The 18,671-nt window shown below is 42.2% G+C and overlaps 1 protein-coding gene across 1 annotated transcript in view; it reads left to right on the top strand.

Annotated features, from left to right (window-relative positions):
- The window catches only part of MAN2A1 (mannosidase alpha class 2A member 1), a 309,002-nt gene that overhangs the window by 66,145 nt on the left and 224,186 nt on the right, over positions 1-18,671 (top strand). Inside the window, exon 2 of the mRNA XM_063964104.1 lies at positions 5,676-5,936. Within this exon, the coding sequence (XP_063820174.1) occupies positions 5,676-5,936 (261 nt within the window). The remainder of the gene's footprint in view (positions 1-5,675; positions 5,937-18,671) is intronic.

Consider the following 18,671-nt stretch of genomic DNA (forward strand, 5'->3'; position numbering starts at 1 on the left):
CATAAAGATCTAGTGATCTGATTAATATGGGTACTGTGATTGTTAAACTTATTAACCCAAACCATTTTATCACTCCTTTATCACTCCTTGTCTTCTTTTTATGACATAATGTTGCTGAACGAGGGATTTTCAATACCTTGCATTTTAAAGGGGGGTACACACTGAGAGATTGGTGTTTAAAATCTAAGCAATCTGACCAGACTGAAATACCTCTCCCAAGTCTTTATCTGTAGCCACTGTCGGCCAGAGCTGCCGTTTTTTTTTTTTTTGCTATGTGAGTACTACCTGGTATTGTATTGGGTAACCCATGGGAACCTCCCTTTTAATTGTTTGTTTGGTCTGTTTTAACAATTGTTCTCTAGTTGTCTTCAAAGCTTTGTTTCTGGCTATCTCAAGTTCTTTCAAAGGATAACCTCTCAATACAAATCTTTTTAACCATTTCATCCAGCTGAGTATCTCTATTTGCCTCAATGTTGTTAATTCGGCATACACGAATAAACTGTGAATATTGAAGACCTTTAACCATGGATCTAGGATGGAAACTGTCGAATTTAAGCAGATTATTCCTGTCCGTCGGTTTAGTAAAAAGACTAGTGTCAATATTACCATTATGTATCGTAATATTGACATCTAAGAAGTGGATCTGTGTATTGTGTGTCTCCATGGTGAATTTGATGGGACTATCCGTACCATTATGCTGTTCCACTATGGAAATGAGTTCAGACTTTCCTCCCAACCAGAAAATCAGCACATCATCTATATAACGCTGGTAAAGTTGTAACCGTGATGATATGCCAATATCTTGTAGGAAAATTTCCATCTCAACTTCCCACATAAATGTGTTGACGAATGCCAGTGCCACCGCAGACCCCATGGCACAGCCGGTACGCTGTATGTAAAGCTATTTATCATACAGAAATGTTATTATGTGAAAGCGTGAACTCCAATAGTGACAAAAATAATTCAATGTCCGGGCCTGTATAAAAGGGGTTGTTCATTAGTAAATGTCTAACGGAAGCTAGTCCCGCCCCATGGGGTATACAAGTACACAGGCATGTGACATCTATAGATGCTAGAACAATATTCTGAGATACGACACCCATTTCCACAAACTTACGTAATAGTGAGGATGTGTCTTTTAAATGTGTTGGTGTGTTCTGTATACAAGGTTGTAGATAGTTGTCACAATACAACGAAATTGCTTCACACAAGGATCACCTGGCAGATATGATGGGTCTGCCAGGTGGATTAACCACATCCTTGTGTAGTTTAGGAATAACATAAAAAACTGGTACAACTGGGTGTTCTACTTATAGAGCTTTCTTAGTTGCAGCGGAAATAGTATTAGACATCACTGCATGTGTCAGCAATTCATCCAAATCTTGTTTGAATTGAGGGGTAGGGTCAGTGGACAACAAACCATAAGTGTTAACATCAGATAGTAAACGGACACATTCTGCCTAGTATTTATCAGTACCAATATGGCTATGCCCCACCCTTGTCAGCATTTCTAATGACAATATCTTCCCTAAACTTTTGAGTGCCTCGTATTCATCCCTAGACAATTTAAAAAAAAAAAATTTCACTAGTGCCGACGTTATAGCCGGTGGGAAAGTATATATTCCTCTCCCATCATTATGTTTACATCTTTTACATATGAGCATTGTTTCATAAGATTTTTTTTTACATGGACCATTTAAACTGTTACAAGTAAATGTGTGTAAATGCTGCATGTATTGCTAATGACATGTATTATTTATTACCAGTTATTTAGTGCTTTACAGAGAATATTTTGGTCATTAGTCACTGCCCTAGTGGAGCTTACAATCTATATTCCCTATCACATGTACACGCACACACATTCACGCTAGGGTTAATTTTGTTGGGAGCCAATTAACCTACCAGTATATTTTTGGATTGTGGGAGGAAACCGGAGTATCCGAAGGTAGCCCACACAAGTACAGGGAGAATATAGAAATTCCACACAGCTAGGGCCAGTGTGGGAATTGAACCCATGACCTTAGAGCTGTGAGGCAGTAATGCTAACCGTTACACCATCCGTACTGCCACCACGTATCAAACATTGGTTCTAAAGCAGTAGTTATTTTGTTTTTTTGATCTGAGGGTAAATTGGGAGATTTGTATTCATTTTAAGGGATCACAATACATTTAAAACATTTAAAATGTTTTTAACACATTCGCCCCTTTCACTTCTGTAACACATTTCTTCCCTCTCCACTACCTCCTATCCACCCAACCTGTAGCACATATCCTTTACACATTACTTAACATGACCTCAGCCAAGGACAGGTATCAACTAGGTAGCAACGTCACAGGAGATGAAACTTTGATCCTGTCTTTTGAAGCTCCCACAGCACGGTGACAGTCTGGCAGTGATTCCTGCTGCAGCTGATATCATTTTGATTTGCTATCGGATTGTGTCACCTCACTGACAAATGTCTGTGTTTCGATGTATTTCCTGGGGCAAGCATGTGGAGTGCCCCCACCCCATAGCCACAGTACAGCGGGTTCTGGGGATCCTACAGTAGTATCTCTGTCCTGGCGTCTCTGGTTCCCTGTATCTGCCCTTCTTCCTGCCAGTCATAAATGATGACCCTGCAGGCTGTGGTCTGTACAGCTATTTTCTAAAGGGTTAATGATTTCGATGGTCATCCCCTATCCCCCTTGGTATGTTTGTGCACTGGAACAGAGGGAAAACCACAGTGTGTCCTTAATAAAATGCAAGGTATATATTAAGACTTTAAGCCATTTGTTTCATTCTGCACTTTGTGCTGTACTTGCCAGATGAATTTTACTTGGATACGTTCGGTAATCTTACATGTGCCAGGAATCTAGTCTTGCTGCTTACTAATGCATGCTGAGAATATCTCCAGATGTGTTCTGTCTCCAGCTCAATTTCTCTCTCCGCCAGGAGATGCCTCCTGATCTACTGCCGCCCATGTAGATCACTCTCTCAAATGGTTTGTGTGTGTTGTGCTGCATGCTAATGAGTGTGATGTGAATTCGTAAATAATCTGCAATGATGGATTTGTACTTTCCATTTATTTATTTCTATTGAAAAGCAAATTGCCTAGAAGAAAAAAATAATGTTTTTACTGATTTTATTAAAATCTAGAATAGGCATTTTAAGATTTGTTTAATGTGGTCATAAATTTTAAATTGTAAGTATAAACCTCAATATAGTGGGTTGAAGGTAAACTGCACCCAAACTAAATATTTAGTTTTGGGTAGGATTAAGCAGTACAGTATATGATGAGTAAGAAGGTGCTGCTTATATGTATGTGCTCCATTGATGCAGCAGTTTTCCTGATTTGTCAAATGGTCCAAGCAGGAGATTGGGGGTGATTCAGACCTGATTGTAGATGTAATTTAGCACATCTACGATCAGTTTCTCTGACGCGGGGGGACGCCCAGCATGTCAGGCCCCCCCTCCCCCCACAGGAGCGAAAGCTTCACACAGCGGCCATACTTTCGCACCCACCAAGCAGCTCCCTGCCTGCACATCCTAGCTGAGCTGGCACGCGCCTACCCGCCACGTTCCGGGACGCAGCGACTGCGTGTGACGTCACGCAGCTGCCGCTGCCCACCCCTGCAATGGTCTGGACACACCTGTGTTGTCTGGACCGCGCCCCACCAGCGGCATTCTAACGCTGTTGGCACGCCCCCTCCTGCACCATGACCACCTCTGCCTGTCAATCAAGCAGAGGCAATCACAGCAGTGAGGGGCTTTTGCATCTCATTGGGTGCACACGTGCATTCCAGAAAGGGCATCAGGCTACGATTGCTGCTGCAGCAGCGATCGGGTCTGAATTAGGCCCATTGTCCATTCTCTTCAGGAAAAGGTGTATTTGTAATTTGCTAGGGGCATTTCCATTCATCCATCATGTACTACTCTAATTGTTTATTTTATGTATTTATTTGTTGTGCCTAAATGAGAATTACACCCACAGCTAAAAAAAATAATAGGATTTTAAATTGTTGGGTTGTATTTATTTGACGTGTCCTCTGAAGATGTCATTGTATTTTATTGTTGGGTTACTTGGTTTTTGTTTTACTGGAACTAAATGGTTCAAAGTTAATTGACCTGTTTCAAAGCTCCATTTATTGACATATCTTCATATATATTAAATTATCATCAATTGAACCAATGTTGATAAGAATGCGGACTATTAGATGCGTTGAATACTGGTTCATCCCACAAAATGGCTGCCTCTGCTGTGCATAGGCCAAAAAGAACATGTTAGGTGATATACGTGACCATAACAGTAATGTAGTCTGGCCTCACTGCATCCATGACAAATGCACAGTAAGAAAGAAATGAGCGACAACATTACAGATCATGTAGTATTAATGTTGAGCAGGCATGCTACTGTTTGTGTGACAGCACATTGTTGTAAGGCACGCATCAGTGTTGTTCTGCTGCCATTTATAGTAAAATGTCATGTAGCTATTGATCTCTAAGGAAACCTTCTTCTAGTTTATAAACCGATTGCCAGTAGCAAGGAAATGTTAACCTTGCCATGGTTGTTGATTTCTGGTGTTTTGTCAAGCAGAATTTCTGTGTTAGTAATGGCTGACTTTATTTAATTTTTTAGTTTCTCTAAAATAGTTCAGTCACTAAATAGGAGTTTTCTTTCTTTTTTGTAATGAGCAAATATGAATTCCACTGTAGTAATAATAGTGTTCCTCGTCCACCTATGGGAAACAGGCAGTTACACCCCTACCCCCCAACCACCATTTATGAAATGCATCTGCAGCATTTTGGCAGGAACCCAACTTAGCTTTACACTGAATCTGTGTATTTTAGGTCTCCTGGGACTGTTATATACTATATGCAGGAAACAACAGTCTGACACCACCCTAAAACGTAGATTGCATAAATGATGTTCTTAGCTATGCCCTTGTCTTGAGTATACACCAGTCCCCTACAAGTTGTTGAAGCAACCATTGTGTGTGAGGAGTCAAAGTTCAAGAGGATGTTGCCTTGTGATATCTTACAAGTGATTTAAGCTGGGTACACATTGGAGCGATGTTGTACCCAGAACGAAATGATGGCTCACGGGCTTACCTATAGATTCCGCGGTACCTAATAGAAAGATGAAACGAAGGACGAAACCTTTTCCCATCCTTCATTACACTAAACCACACTTAATGCAATATTGTCTGGTTGGTCGTGCAGCGCGACTAGAAGATATAGCTGATGGCCTTGGGATCTCGCAGATTGGCTGCAAACACTTAATGATCCGGCCGACATGTTGTTGTGATTTGGCTGGAAGCGACATATCTGGCGGATTCCCCTCCAGCGTATACCCAGCTATGTACCAAAACCCTCTAAAGAGTTGAGATGTTTCCCATAGCATCTTCCTATCCTTTTATATTGTATAATGTACTTGATAAATGCCAACTACAAGTGGACTGATTGCTATGGTCAATCTGTCCACTTTTCCACCCTTTTAGAAGGTTTACTGCCTGACTTCCTTTATCCCTCATGCCTCAGATATGGCACTAGCTCTTTGCAAATTGCTAGGCATGAATATTGATTTGGACCACAAAATGGCTGCCTCCATCTTGTGTAGGTAATTTGTAAACTTTAAAAGTAAGCTCTACGGTGAGTGCAAAGATAGTTACTCTGTTTGGAATTCCTTCTCTTTCAGGGTCAGCTGTCAATATTACAAGAGAAAATTGATCACTTGGAGCGTCTACTGGCAGAAAATAATGAGATCATTTCTAATATAAGAGACTCTGTAATCAACCTGAGCGAATCTGTGAAAGATGGGCAGGAAAACCCAGAAGCCATAAACATTAGTAGTGGATCATTTTCTCAGCTATTACCCTCTGCACCTGCATTGCTTTCAATCAATAAGGAGGATTGCCAGTTTGCTGTTTCGAGTGGCAGTCAAAAATCGCAGGTCCAGGTGAGTGTGTTCCTGCTATTCACGCAAATCCTAACTAAGATCTCAGTAGCGGTATTTCCATTGGGTGTTGCATCCTGTTAATATATGAGTTAGGTTTTTTTTTTTTTTGAATGTCTTTTCTGTTACAGTTTTATTTCACAGTTACACGTTTGTCTGATTTCATTGCCTTTCCTGGCTGTGATACTGCAGTGACTTAGTAGGCTGCAGGCTCTTCCAGACAGTTAGTATAGATAATTGTTTGGGTACAAGATTCAGGATACATGTATCTAAAGGAAACCCTTTAGTATATTAGGCAGTGTTCCTATAAGATTAAACAGTGTATGCTTTCCTTAGCATTTTAGAGCCGGTGTCAACGTCCTGTTTCTAAAGCCTGTGTGGTTTTAGGCCACATAATTTAAATTATATTTGCAGTTGTTCTGCATTCATTATTTACGTAGTTGCAACCTTGCAACGCTTTACATATAATATTGTATACCTGTTGATTGGAAATGTTAACATTTTGTTACCCTATCGCTGATTTTGTTTAAACCGAGGAAAAGCACATTTGGAAATAAATTTTTATTTTCTAAGAATACCAGCACGTAGAGTTTGTGTAGCAACCAATGAGATTCTATCAGGCATTCTGTAGGGCAGTTTAGTGAGTGTATGAAAATGTGGTTGACTGCTAAGGCCAAAACCCGGTTTGTTTGTGCGTATTTGTTATATGTCCATTTAGACAAATTGTTATCAATATTGTAGTTCATGCAGAGGGCAGGACTCGGTGCTGTGTTTAAGAATGCATCACATCAATCTCTCCTTGGTGCATTAATATGGGTTAACTATGTAATGGAGTCTTCATCTTGTAAGTGGGAACATAATTAAAGGTATTTAGAATTAATTCATAACATGATAGTATATGTTTAATGGTTAATGACCTTTTGGTAATTTTTTTCTTTGCCATGTTTCAGTCTCTACCACATTATATTTATACATTTTTATGATGTTTAAAATAATAAATAATATATATATATATATATATATATATATATATATATATATATATATATATATATATATATATATATATATATATTAGTGTGTGTGTAGCTTCCAGTGTATTCAATAATTGCTGGAAGCTGCCATCTTGTCGGAAAGATGGCAGGTTCCGACAGGATTAGGTTGTAAGGGGTTCCGACCTATTCAATAGGGTGCCGTGTTGGAAAGCTGTCGCAATGCACTCGGCAGCCGCCGATCCGCGTCTATTATCGGAAGCACGGCCAAACCAGACAGGTTTTAGCCCCGTTTCCGACAATGTCAATCCGATTTTTAAAAAGAAGTCGAATTGCAATTGCCGGGACCTGTCTGGTTTTGCCCGGCATTGAATACTTACCTGTCTGTTCCTTTCGGTCGGAAAGGATCCAACAGTTATTGAATACAACCCTTACGGGATGTTTCAGTTATTTTATCTCCCACGGCTGCCACTAGTGGGTGCCCAATGGAGAAATTAAATTGTTGCTCTGTTCGGGCGCGAGTTCCGCAGGGGGACACATTTCTTCTCACTGCCACCTCAGGTGGTGAGAAGAAATGTGCAAAAAATCTGTGATTTGGGTACTCTAGCTAGGACTTTAGACAGGTTTAGCCATGTACACCCCATCTAACAAAAATTAATGTGCGGCCAGAACAATTGAGTTGCTCCGTCGAGCACCCATTAATTGTAGCGGTACCCAAAATAATTTAATTCCTCCGCTGAGTATAAAAATGATGCCATTTCCACAAAAAAAAAAGTTACGTTTTTAATTGATAGCTATCTTTCTTTATATGGTTATATTTATAAGAAAACTGTCAAAGTGGAAAGCAATAGACTTCACTTAGGTGTTGCTTATTCATACTAACACCAAGTGTGTTTTGGTGATTAACTATCCCTTATTAGTTAAGGGTAGCTTAAATATGGTAGTAACGGTGAACCTTTGTAGAAATTGTCCTAGATAATGAGTAGTTAGGAAACTGGAACCATTAACTGCACCAATACCTACCACTAATCTGCATCTTGAACATATTTGCAGGCAAAAGAGCAGAGTGATTGCAAACCTGGTGTAAGCCCTACTGTAGCTTGTGCAGTTTGCACCTGCAGAACTAAAGCTCTGTGGCAAATCCTATGCAGTGTGCGTCCCGATGGGGAGTACAGGAGCACTGCAGCACTGTCCTCTAAAGTCTTCCATAGTGAATGTCTGCCTGAGCGTTTTCAGCCCATATAAAAGGATAAGAAGCTGCAAAAGTTTATAGGGCCTATTTATCATTTTATATTTATGGCTTAATTCCCCAAAACACCCGTTTTCGGGGGTAACCGCAAATATATATTATCCTCTAAATCAGGACTGGCCAAACTGTGGCTCTCCAGCTGTTGTGAAACTACAAGTCCCAGCTGATCTAAATGTATCATAGACAGACTGCAGATGTACACAGACATATCTAAGATATCTGCTGCGATACCTCCATTTCCACCCGCAACCGCATCCCCCATATGTTTCTATGGGGAATGCGATGCAAGATTTCCCTATTTCTGGAATGCAAAGCATTCCAGAGATTGGCCCCGCAGATGGCTGTCATCCATTGTAGCCTATGGGCTACACATTGCAGTTGTAATTCTGCTGGAAATGGCTGCTGTGCATGTGCGGTCAACAGGACCATGCATGCGCAGAAGCTCCAGCATCTCTTACAGCACATTGCAGGGATGGGCTCCATTCGGAGCCCCTTTCTCTACGGGGTGCTGGATGTTACATTTACAAAAAGTAGTCGCATGTGGCAGTGTGATCCTGGTCACTAATATCACGCCTAGATCGCATTGGATATCAGGTAGTGATTGTGGCTATAAGCACTTTTTGAGAAGCCGCAGCAATTTAGTCAACAAGTCAGTGTCCGTTTTAAATCACTTACCAGTATCATTTCCCACTGGAGTACTGCAAGCTAAATAATTAGTGGTTTAAATCAGGGCTCGACAAATCCCAGGGGCTAGGTAGCCATGGCCCCTAGATTTTGCTGCCTGATTTGAAGGCAGGAAGCAGATCCTCTTCAGCCCCAGCTGAGATTTTTGGAGGAGTGCCGGTATTGTGGTGGCCATTTCTTTCACAGGAGTGAATGTGCTGAGTGTCTGTCCGGACCTGCTCTGACTGTTGTGCATGTCTGTCCCATCCTGCTCTGTCTGCCATCTCCAAGCTCCAGCTGCGTAGAGATCTCGAATAAGAGGGTCTATGCCTGGCCAGGGATTGCTGCTTCGGAGGGGTAGTGTTGTGGCCAAAAGGTATGAGGGATTGTTTGCCTGGGGAGAGGCTGCAGAGTGGTTGTTTGCCTGAAGGTACCTCCTTACTTGCGTGGCTGTCGGGGTTGGTTGCCTGTGGGGGTTAGCTGCTCATTTATGTGTGTGTGGGATTGGGGCGGGTGTGTTGTTTGCCTGGGGGTTAGCTGCAGTGTGGATGCGGAGGGCTGGTATGCCAGGGGGTATCCCCTTGGTTGTGTGGCTGTGGGGTTTGGTATGTCTGGGGGAGGGGGGAGGAAGCTGCTCAGCAATGTGGCTGCGGCAGCTGGGGTTCAGTTAGTTGGTTTTTTTTGTTTTTTTGTTTAAGGGGGGCCGTGGTCTTGCCCCCACACTTTCATCCTGGCTTCTAGATTTTAGAAAAAATTGTCAAGCCCTGGTTTAAATGGAATATTCAGGTAAATGTATTATAGCAGCATGCATCATGCCACTATAACCCTTCCTGCTTCGTCTCTTTACAGAGGCGAGGCAGGAAGGGACATTGACAAGATGTATGAACATGGCGATGTCCCCCGAGCACACCGCGCTTCAGCTCAGTGCTGAAGCCCTGTGTGTCCCTGTCCCGGCCAGCTCCAGTGTGCATGCGCGGGATCTCGACACTCACGCGATATCCCCTGCGCACTCCGGAGCGAAATCGACAGCTGCAGGTGTCGGAACGGTCAGTGATGCTGACCCTTCATACATTACCCTCACATATCGGCCTGATGTCTTTAAGATAGCAGCACCGATATGGACAGGGGCGCATGTCACCGTGCACTCTCCGCAGCCTTCTAATGTGGGGGAGAAGCAGTAGAATGCATATAACGTGCGCCGATGCCGCTTCTACCCCATAACGAGCATTAATACATTTACCCCATTGTGTCATGCTTACACAGGGACATTGTTTCTGACTACCTGTATATGCTGCTTCATTGGTGTGTATGCAGTAGTGATTATCATTTACTCCTCCTCTCTAATTGGGAGCATTAACCACTTGCCTGGCATGGTCGCATCAGATGCGACCATGCCTGCAAGTGCTTTATCTGACCTGGGCGCACAGGATGAGACCAGTCCGATAAACAGTGTTAGCAGCGGCAAGGAAGGAAAACTTCCCTCCGCTGCTGCTGCCAGAGGGAACGGAAGGTCTCTCTGCCTCCCTGCACTCTCCCCTACTGATTGCTGTGCTGCAGCTTGTGATCGGTCAGCATGGCAGGACGCCTCCCCCCCCCCCCCCCCCCAACTCCAGCGGCTGCAGACAATAGCAGCTGCTGGGGAGTGTAAATTAACCCCCACCCCAAGCCCCCCTTCCCTGTGTACCTGGAGGCTATGCCGGCCTTCAAAACGAAAGCCGCTATGTTCCTGATCGGTTTCAATGTTTGAAAAAAAAAATACGCACTCAATAAAATTATTATTATTATTAATAATTATGATTTTTTTTTTTTGATTTTTTTTTATTTTAATAAAATCATTTTGGATAGGGTTAAATTCATGTTCTTCACCTAATTCATTCGTAAACAAACCAGACAATTTCAGAGCGTTTTTCTGGGGGAAAATTGTCAGTTAAGTGGTTAATATATGGTTTTATGTGCTGCTATTTAATATAGTTATGTCAGTGTGATGTTCTTAATTTGAAAAAACTATAAAATATTTATTAAATGATATTTTTATGTAAGCACAATTGAATTTATTCTATTGGTGGTTTAGTATAAAACTATTTTCCATTTCTTGGTGATATTTTTGGTAAAATTTGGAGCAGCATTAATTTGACAATTTTTACCTATTTTTAATTATAATTATTTCATGTGAAAGATTTGAAAACATGTAAAAGTATGCAAAATACTTTAGCATTAGCACATTAAAAAGCTCTAATCTATTAAATATAGTTACAGAAAAAGTTTAATCAAAACAGCATATGAAAGCAGACTGGAAAAAGCTTTAAAATATTACGTTATGATCAATGTTTTCAATACTTTATTGCGGTGCAGCAGTTTGAACATAGATTTAGCGGGGTATCCAATTAGACACGAATGTCTGATGTGAAAATTGGGGGTTTTTGACAACTTTTTTTTTAATTTTTTTTAAATGTTAAACGCCAATTTTTATTTTGGCTATCCAATTAGCCCACCATTTTCTGGGGCAAAAAACATACAATCCGCAAAAATTGTCAGATCTATGTGTTTTCACGTCCGCAATTTGGGAAGAAAAGCCTGCTTATTGTGGATTTAATTAAACTGTGGCAGGATCAGGACTAATTGTGTAACCCTGTGGGAGGTAATTAGCTGTGGTATTTTATACCGCTGTTAAGGTTTGTTTTACATATAAAACTGCAAGTAAAAATTGTGCTAGATTTACTAGATGTATAGCCTCTGTATGTACACCTGTTCTCACTGGCCATGACTGCAGTTACATGTACAGATCTATTTCTTATCACTGCTGTGTTAAGGCCTTGGGCTCTCGTGTAATTATTTTCTTTCAAAGATCTTTTGCTCTAACACTTATTTTGACTGGTTTTCTGTACCCTCTGACATTTCCTCTTTCAGAGGGAAACTATTTTGAAAGAACAGCTATTTTGAGACTTTTGACAATGCTTTGTGTATGTTGTACAGTCCGTCTCTGTAGTCCTGAAAAGCAGAGTCCTTTATGGTTTTGTGTTTTTCTATTATTGTGCGCCTAATGAAGTTTTAATTTAAATACATCTAAACTACTTTCACTGGTGGTAGTGCGCAGTTACAGACTACTATGTTCACTTGCAGTAGCACTAAAAGAAATGTAGAACATCTGAAAAAGATTCTTGTTACTAAGGTGGCGCTACAGCTTAATCCATTTAATAACTACATTTAAATCCTATAAATAATTGTATGCTTCTTATAGGTTAGAATGGCTGGCAACTCCTATTGCCTTTTTGTGGGTTATAGATTAAGCATGATATGTGGGGAAATTAATAAAAAAAAGAAATATGAACCTTCTAGATGCAGATAGGAGAAATAAACTCTCTGGACAAAGCATGGGCAAAACTGGGATGTCTGCACAGAAGAGAGACAGTCCTCGTCCTAAAAGCAAATAATTCTGATCGGACATGTGGCCTTTTCTTTTACTAACACCTTCTAATTGGGGCTCCACCCTTGATACCTTTTGACTCCTTGCCTGCTCCATCCAATCCGCCTAACCCCTCCTCTGGGGAGAACTCCATCTTTTCAATCACCTGCTAAAATTGGTAATGAGATTAAGGAGCTACTGGCCTATATCAAAACTCTGCCAACTAAACAGGATCTACAGAACACTATAAGGTAAGAGATGGCATCTCTTGTACATATTTTATCCTTTCAGATCGCCTGATGTCCTTTGAGGAAAGACCGGAATCTACAGATAATGCTCTGTCTTAGTTGATGGATATTATATTTCTCCAAGAGGTCGAATTGCAATCCATGAAGGCTGGACGATCTAGATAATAGAGGGAGACGGATCAATATACGTATTGGTGGTCTACCGGAAGATGTCCATTCCTCCAATCTAAATGATGCTGTAACAAAAAATGTCACATTAGTGTTGACTGCATCATATAGGAGTGCCACCGCCCTGGCCCCCCACTGATTGTAGCAGCCTAGCAGGTCCTCTATACTTGTTGGCGGGCCCATGGGACCCACAGGGCCCCAATAAGCTGCTCTGGTTGTCTTGTGGTAAATCCGGTACTACTTCTGATTTCACTAAAAGCTTGATCCCCTGACATCTTTAAAAACTATATGTCCTCCCTACCTCCCACTGCATAATTATTTAATCTTTGCCTAGTTGTTCCTCTGTTGTTCCGTGCTTAATGATCTCTACTCTCTTTTCTTTGACTTTAACACTTTTTTTTTTTTTTTTAACCTTTTATTTCCTCTATACTCTTTTTTTTTTTTTTATTTTAAAGTTATTTTTATTGCATATTTATTTGTCACATTTGGCAGACAGTCTTGCTGTAGCTATTGATCTGATCTTACATGTACTCTATCAAAATGCTTATTTGCGCTGTGAATTTTCATTTGAAAAACAATATACCAAAATAAATTTTTTTTTAAGTAAAAGATAACAAAGTAATTGCAAATGACACAAGTTGCAGAAACTCGTATCTGTGTGATCTTCTGTTAGCACTGTGCATTTGCAAATGACCCATGAAAGCTAATAAAAACATGAATTGATATGGGCTATGCAACATTTCTGCTGTGGTCCATTTTTGCTGAATATTACAAGCCTTATCCAATGACTGTCGATTTTCTGATACACGCATTATCAATACATTATCTCATTCTTTTTAATACAGATATTGTAGCAATGTCAAAATATATATTTTTTTATTATTTTGCCAATACACTGCCCTGTATTCCTTTTGTTTCTACAAAATTAGTAACCTATATATATATTTATATTGGTGGGTTTGAGAAATTTTTCCTTGTTATCTTAGAACTTTATTTGAGCCCCAGTTCTTGCAATGTATTAGGTTATATACAGGTTGAGTATCCCTTATCCAAAATGCTTGGGACCAGAGGTATTTTGGATATGGGATTTTTCCGTATTTTGGAATAATTGCATACCATAATGAGATATCATGGTGATGGGACCTAAATCTAAGCACAGAATGCATTTATGTTACATATACACCTTATACACACAGCCTGAAGGTCATTTTAGCCAATATTTTTTATAACTTTTTGCATTAAACAAAGTGTGTCTACATTCACACAATTCATTTATGTTTCATATACACCTTATACACACAGCCACAGTTATTTTGAATAACTTTTAGTATTAAACAAAGTTTGTGTACATTGAGCAATCAGAAACAAAGGTTTCACTATCTCACTCTCACTCAAAAAAGTCCGTATTTCGGAATATTCCGTATTTCGGAATATTTGGATATGGGATACTCAACCTGTACTACTAATGACTAAAATGAGTAAACACTGGCACAAAGGTAATAGTTGTACTTAAAGAGTTTCCTTTATTCTGGCAGCTGTTCCTACAGAGACTGTTCTTGATTTTCTTTTTTTTTCCTAGACTCAAGACACTGTTAGCCCTCTTCTCCAACTTTAAGATTATATTTGCCATTACCAAGAATAGTATAAATCCATAGACCTAACAATGCCGCCTCCTAGATTTATCCACTGTCTAGGTTTGTGGTGCTGTAAATTTAAGGTATTCTTCCGTTAACACACACAAAGACTTTTGAGTACAGGTTTTTACTCGATGGTATTGAATGCAACTAAATAAATATGTTCAAAAAGCCGAACATATATAGGACTATCTGTTAAGTTTTTTTGTGTTCAGGTCATGTGAGTCATGACCTGAAAAAGCTCTTTATATGGTTTAATAGTGAATTACCTTTAGTTTTCAGAGAAAGCCGCCTATCTTCCCTAAATAGTACACGTTACAATAGCCTGCTGAGTTTTAATTGTAATGACCTTATGTAGTGTCCTTGTTCAGCTTTTCTTTCTCCTCCTGCAGCTATATGTTTCTGCGTGTGTGTCTATATATACTGATCAGCCATAAACCTTTAAATCACTGCCCTGTAAAGTGAATAACATTGATTATCTCATTACAATGACAACTGTCACAGGGTGGGATAAATATAGGATGCATTGGAAGCAGGGAAAAAGGGCAACTGTAAGATTTTGAGTGACTTTAAAAAGGGTCAAATTGTAATGTCCAGATATCTAGGTCAGTCCATCGCCAAAACGGCAGGTCTTGCGTGATGTTCCTGCGGTTCACGGAAGGACAACCAGGTTACTGCCAACAGGGTCATGGCTCATTTATGCGCATGGGGAGATCAGGATACCCTGTCTGGTCCAATGCCACAGAAAGAGTTACTGTAGCACACAGTGGATGGTAGCTTGCTGCATAGCCACAGACTGATCAGAGTGTAGTATTATATAACTGTAACATGAATATGTTTTGGTAAACACCTGAAGTAACAAATATTGTGGCGGTGTCCAAATATATATGGACCTAACTGTAGGAGTTTGAGTGTAAATATATATAGATATATAGATAGATATCTAGATATATAGATATGTGTGTAAGTGAGTGGCGCACACAAAAATAATCACATAGTATATTAGCTGGGTGTGAGGTCAGATAGTATGTGCAGTCCAGTTTGTAATTCATATTCCAGCAAGGAGGCATAAAAACACCAGCAAACCAAGTCATTACCCAAGGGCAGCATTTCCCAACTTCAGTCCTCAAGGCACAGTAACAGTCCAGGTTTTCAGGTGACCCATATTAGAGCTCAGGTGACTTATTTAGTGCCTAGGGGGTTTACATACTTTTCTGCTGCGGGGTACACTGGGCTCCACAAGGATAGACATTGGGGGTGTAGAGTAGGATCTTGATCCGAGGCACCAACAGGCTCAAAGCTTTGACTGTTCCCAGAATGCACAGCGCTGCCTCTCTTTAATCCCGCCTCCCTGCACAGGAGCTCAATTTTGTAGTTGGTGCTGCAATAAGCAGGCTCATAACAGAGGGGCTGCTCCAGGCAGCCCTAAGAAGAGCTTTTTTTGAAGAAAAAAGTGAAGACTTCAAGGGCAGCAGCGGTGGTAAATGTCAGAAGACATTCACTGCTGCAGCTCCAGCTCTCCCAAGCGGTGCTGTACACTCCCGAGCCCTGGTTGCCGGGTAACTACAGCAGGAGGCTCCGGTTTTCTTCACGTCAGGCACACACGATGGGGGCTCTCCGGGATCGCGTGGCCGCGCTTCGGGAGGTGGTAAGTGGGTCCCGCTTGCGGGACCCGGTCTCTGGCGCGGTCAGTGGGAGGCGGCCGCGCGCGCTGGCGGTGGACACTGTGGCAGTACAGGCGATCCCACTAGATCACCAGGGCATGGGTGCAGGTCAGGTTTTCTCTCTAAACCATTTTCAATTTCCCACAGTACCCGGTGGTTTTGCCAGCCGGGGGATAAGGCTTAGACCTGAAGCCCCTCCCCCAGCCCCAGGGCGCCATTTCCCGCAATGTTCCCGCCCTGGAGCTGCATATCTGTCTCTCCCTCACTCCCTGTCAGTGTCTGGGCGCTATTATCTCTCAGCTTCACTGTTCCTGGGACTGCTTGGGCAAATCCTCCTGTGTAAAGCCGCCTGGTTGTCAGTGCTGTGACTTTACATGACACTTAAGTATTCTACCTGCCTTTTTAGACAGTGCTAGTTAAGAAAGAGTGCATTTTAGTCAGGGGTTTCTAGTACAATTACCCTGTGATATACATCCAGTTCTTACTGTGCAGTGTTATATCTATTGACTATATAGCTATATATATAAGCTAGTCCAGTGCAGTATTATTGTTAATAATAACCTCTGCATTGTACAAACTGTGACTATCTGTGTGTGCATTAGATAGCTGAGTGGTGTCCATTTTGTGTCTTTCACTCAACTTGCTATCCCTATATTCTATAACCTGAGGGGGCTTGGTACGTCAGGTTTTATATTGATATAGGATTTTCACAAATATATACTTTAATACGTATTTTTCTCTGTGATTTTAGTCACCATATCTCTCCTTTATCTCTGCTAGTGCTGACTACACTGCGCAGGGGTTTGGGTAAGAGGTATTGTGCTGCTGCCAATTGTACTGTGTTACCTGATACTGCAAGTTATATCATGTCTGCTTCTGAGGGTAACTGTTCTGGGGCTCCTTGCCCCCCAGAAGCCACAGATCCCTATGAGGAGAATATAGCAGCTGTGGGCTTTGGTTCTGGGGGCTCCTTGCCCCCCAGTGGGACTGTGGCAACGGAGGTACATAATGACCCACCGTGGGCTGCTTTGTCCACGCTTCTACATACGCTAGTTAATAAACTAACACCCCCTATGGGACCCCTTATGCCGGTACAACCGTGTGTGGTCCCTGCAGCTAACCCGCCGTGGCTGGACGATTTATCTGCCCAATTGAAGTTGAACCAGTCCCTGACTACTAAAAAGTCTGACCAACGCTCGCCTAAGTCCAAGAGGTCCTCTAAGCGAGCGCTTGTCTCCTCACAATCCACTGCTGTCACTGACACCTCATCTGATGAAGACGGCACTTACACTGACCCCACAGGTTCTGACTCAGATACGGCTGATGGGGAGGGTAGTTCACATGTGGATGTTCCTGATCTTTTGGAGGCTATTAAGTGAATTCTACAGATTATGGATGATCCCGAGCCATCCGTCCCTCCTAAGAAACCAGATAGGTTCAAGCGTCAGAAGGTGGTTAAACAAGTTTTACCTCACTCTGACCACCTAGTGGATATACGCCAGGAACCCTGGGAAAACCCGGGTACGAAGTTTGTGCCTCAAAAGAAGATGCTGGCTCGCTATCCCTTCGCACCAGAGCTGTCTAAGAATTGGGAAACGCCTCCTCCAGTAGACTCACATGTGGCTAGGATGGTGGTTTCCTCAGCTCTACCTGTCACTACCATCACATCTCTAAAGGAGCCTACGGATAAACATGTGGAGGGTTGTCTGAAAGCGATTTACACCCTCACGGGTGCTGCACAAAGGCCCACTATTGCAGCAACATGGGCTGCAGAGGCTATTGAAGCATGGGCCTTGGAGTTAGAAGCTGAAATCTCCTCTGACCATGCTAGACAATTCTTGTCATATATTGTCACAGCTTCTCGCTATATTAAAGAGGCGGCTTCTAATGCCGGTATCCTAGCAGCCAAGGCCTCTACTACGTCAGTCCTGGCTCGCCGGATATTGTGGCTGAGATCCTGGTCTGTGGATCTAGACTCTAGAAAAACCCTGGAGGTACTCCCTTTCAAGGGGGATATTCTGTTTGGGGAGGACTTAAATAAGATAGTGGCTGACTTGGCTACTGCCAAAACTGCCTGTCTGCCTAATACCGCTCCTTCTGTGTCGACGAGGCTAAAGGTAGTTCCTTTCGCCCCTTTCGTCCTTCATGTAAAGCAAAAGGTCAGGCGTACAACAAGCAGGCCCGCACTTCCAAACCTGGTAAGCCAAAGCCCAAAAGAGCCTGGGCAGCCCATCAGCCAGCTTCTAAGGCCGATAAGCCTGCCGCATGACGGGGCGGGCCTCCCCCTGGGGGATCCCAGGGTGGGGGGCCGGCTTTAGGGTATACCCAGGAATGGTTGAAGACCACTTCAGATGCCTGGGTACGGGAAGTCGTCACTCGAGGCTACGCCATAGCCTTCAAAAACCGCCCCCCTCATCGATTTTGCCGGACAGACGTCCCGTTGGACCAGACAAAGGCAAACACTCTGCATTCGGTGGTACAGACCCTCCTGGATACAGGAGTCATAGTACAGGTGCCTCTTGCGCAGAGGGGCCGGGGGTACTATTCTCCACTGTTTCTAGTCCCGAAACCGAATGGGTCCTCCCGGCCCATTCTCAACCTCAAGGCATTGAACAGGTTTGTGAACGTCTCCAAGTTCCGTATGGAAACCTTTCGCTCTATAGTTCTGGCCTTGGAACCTGGGGACTTCATGGTCTCCCTGGACATACAGGATGCTT

The sequence above is a fragment of the Pseudophryne corroboree genome, chromosome 1 (assembly GCF_028390025.1).
Source record: "Pseudophryne corroboree isolate aPseCor3 chromosome 1, aPseCor3.hap2, whole genome shotgun sequence".
Taxonomy (NCBI): domain Eukaryota; kingdom Metazoa; phylum Chordata; class Amphibia; order Anura; family Myobatrachidae; genus Pseudophryne; species Pseudophryne corroboree.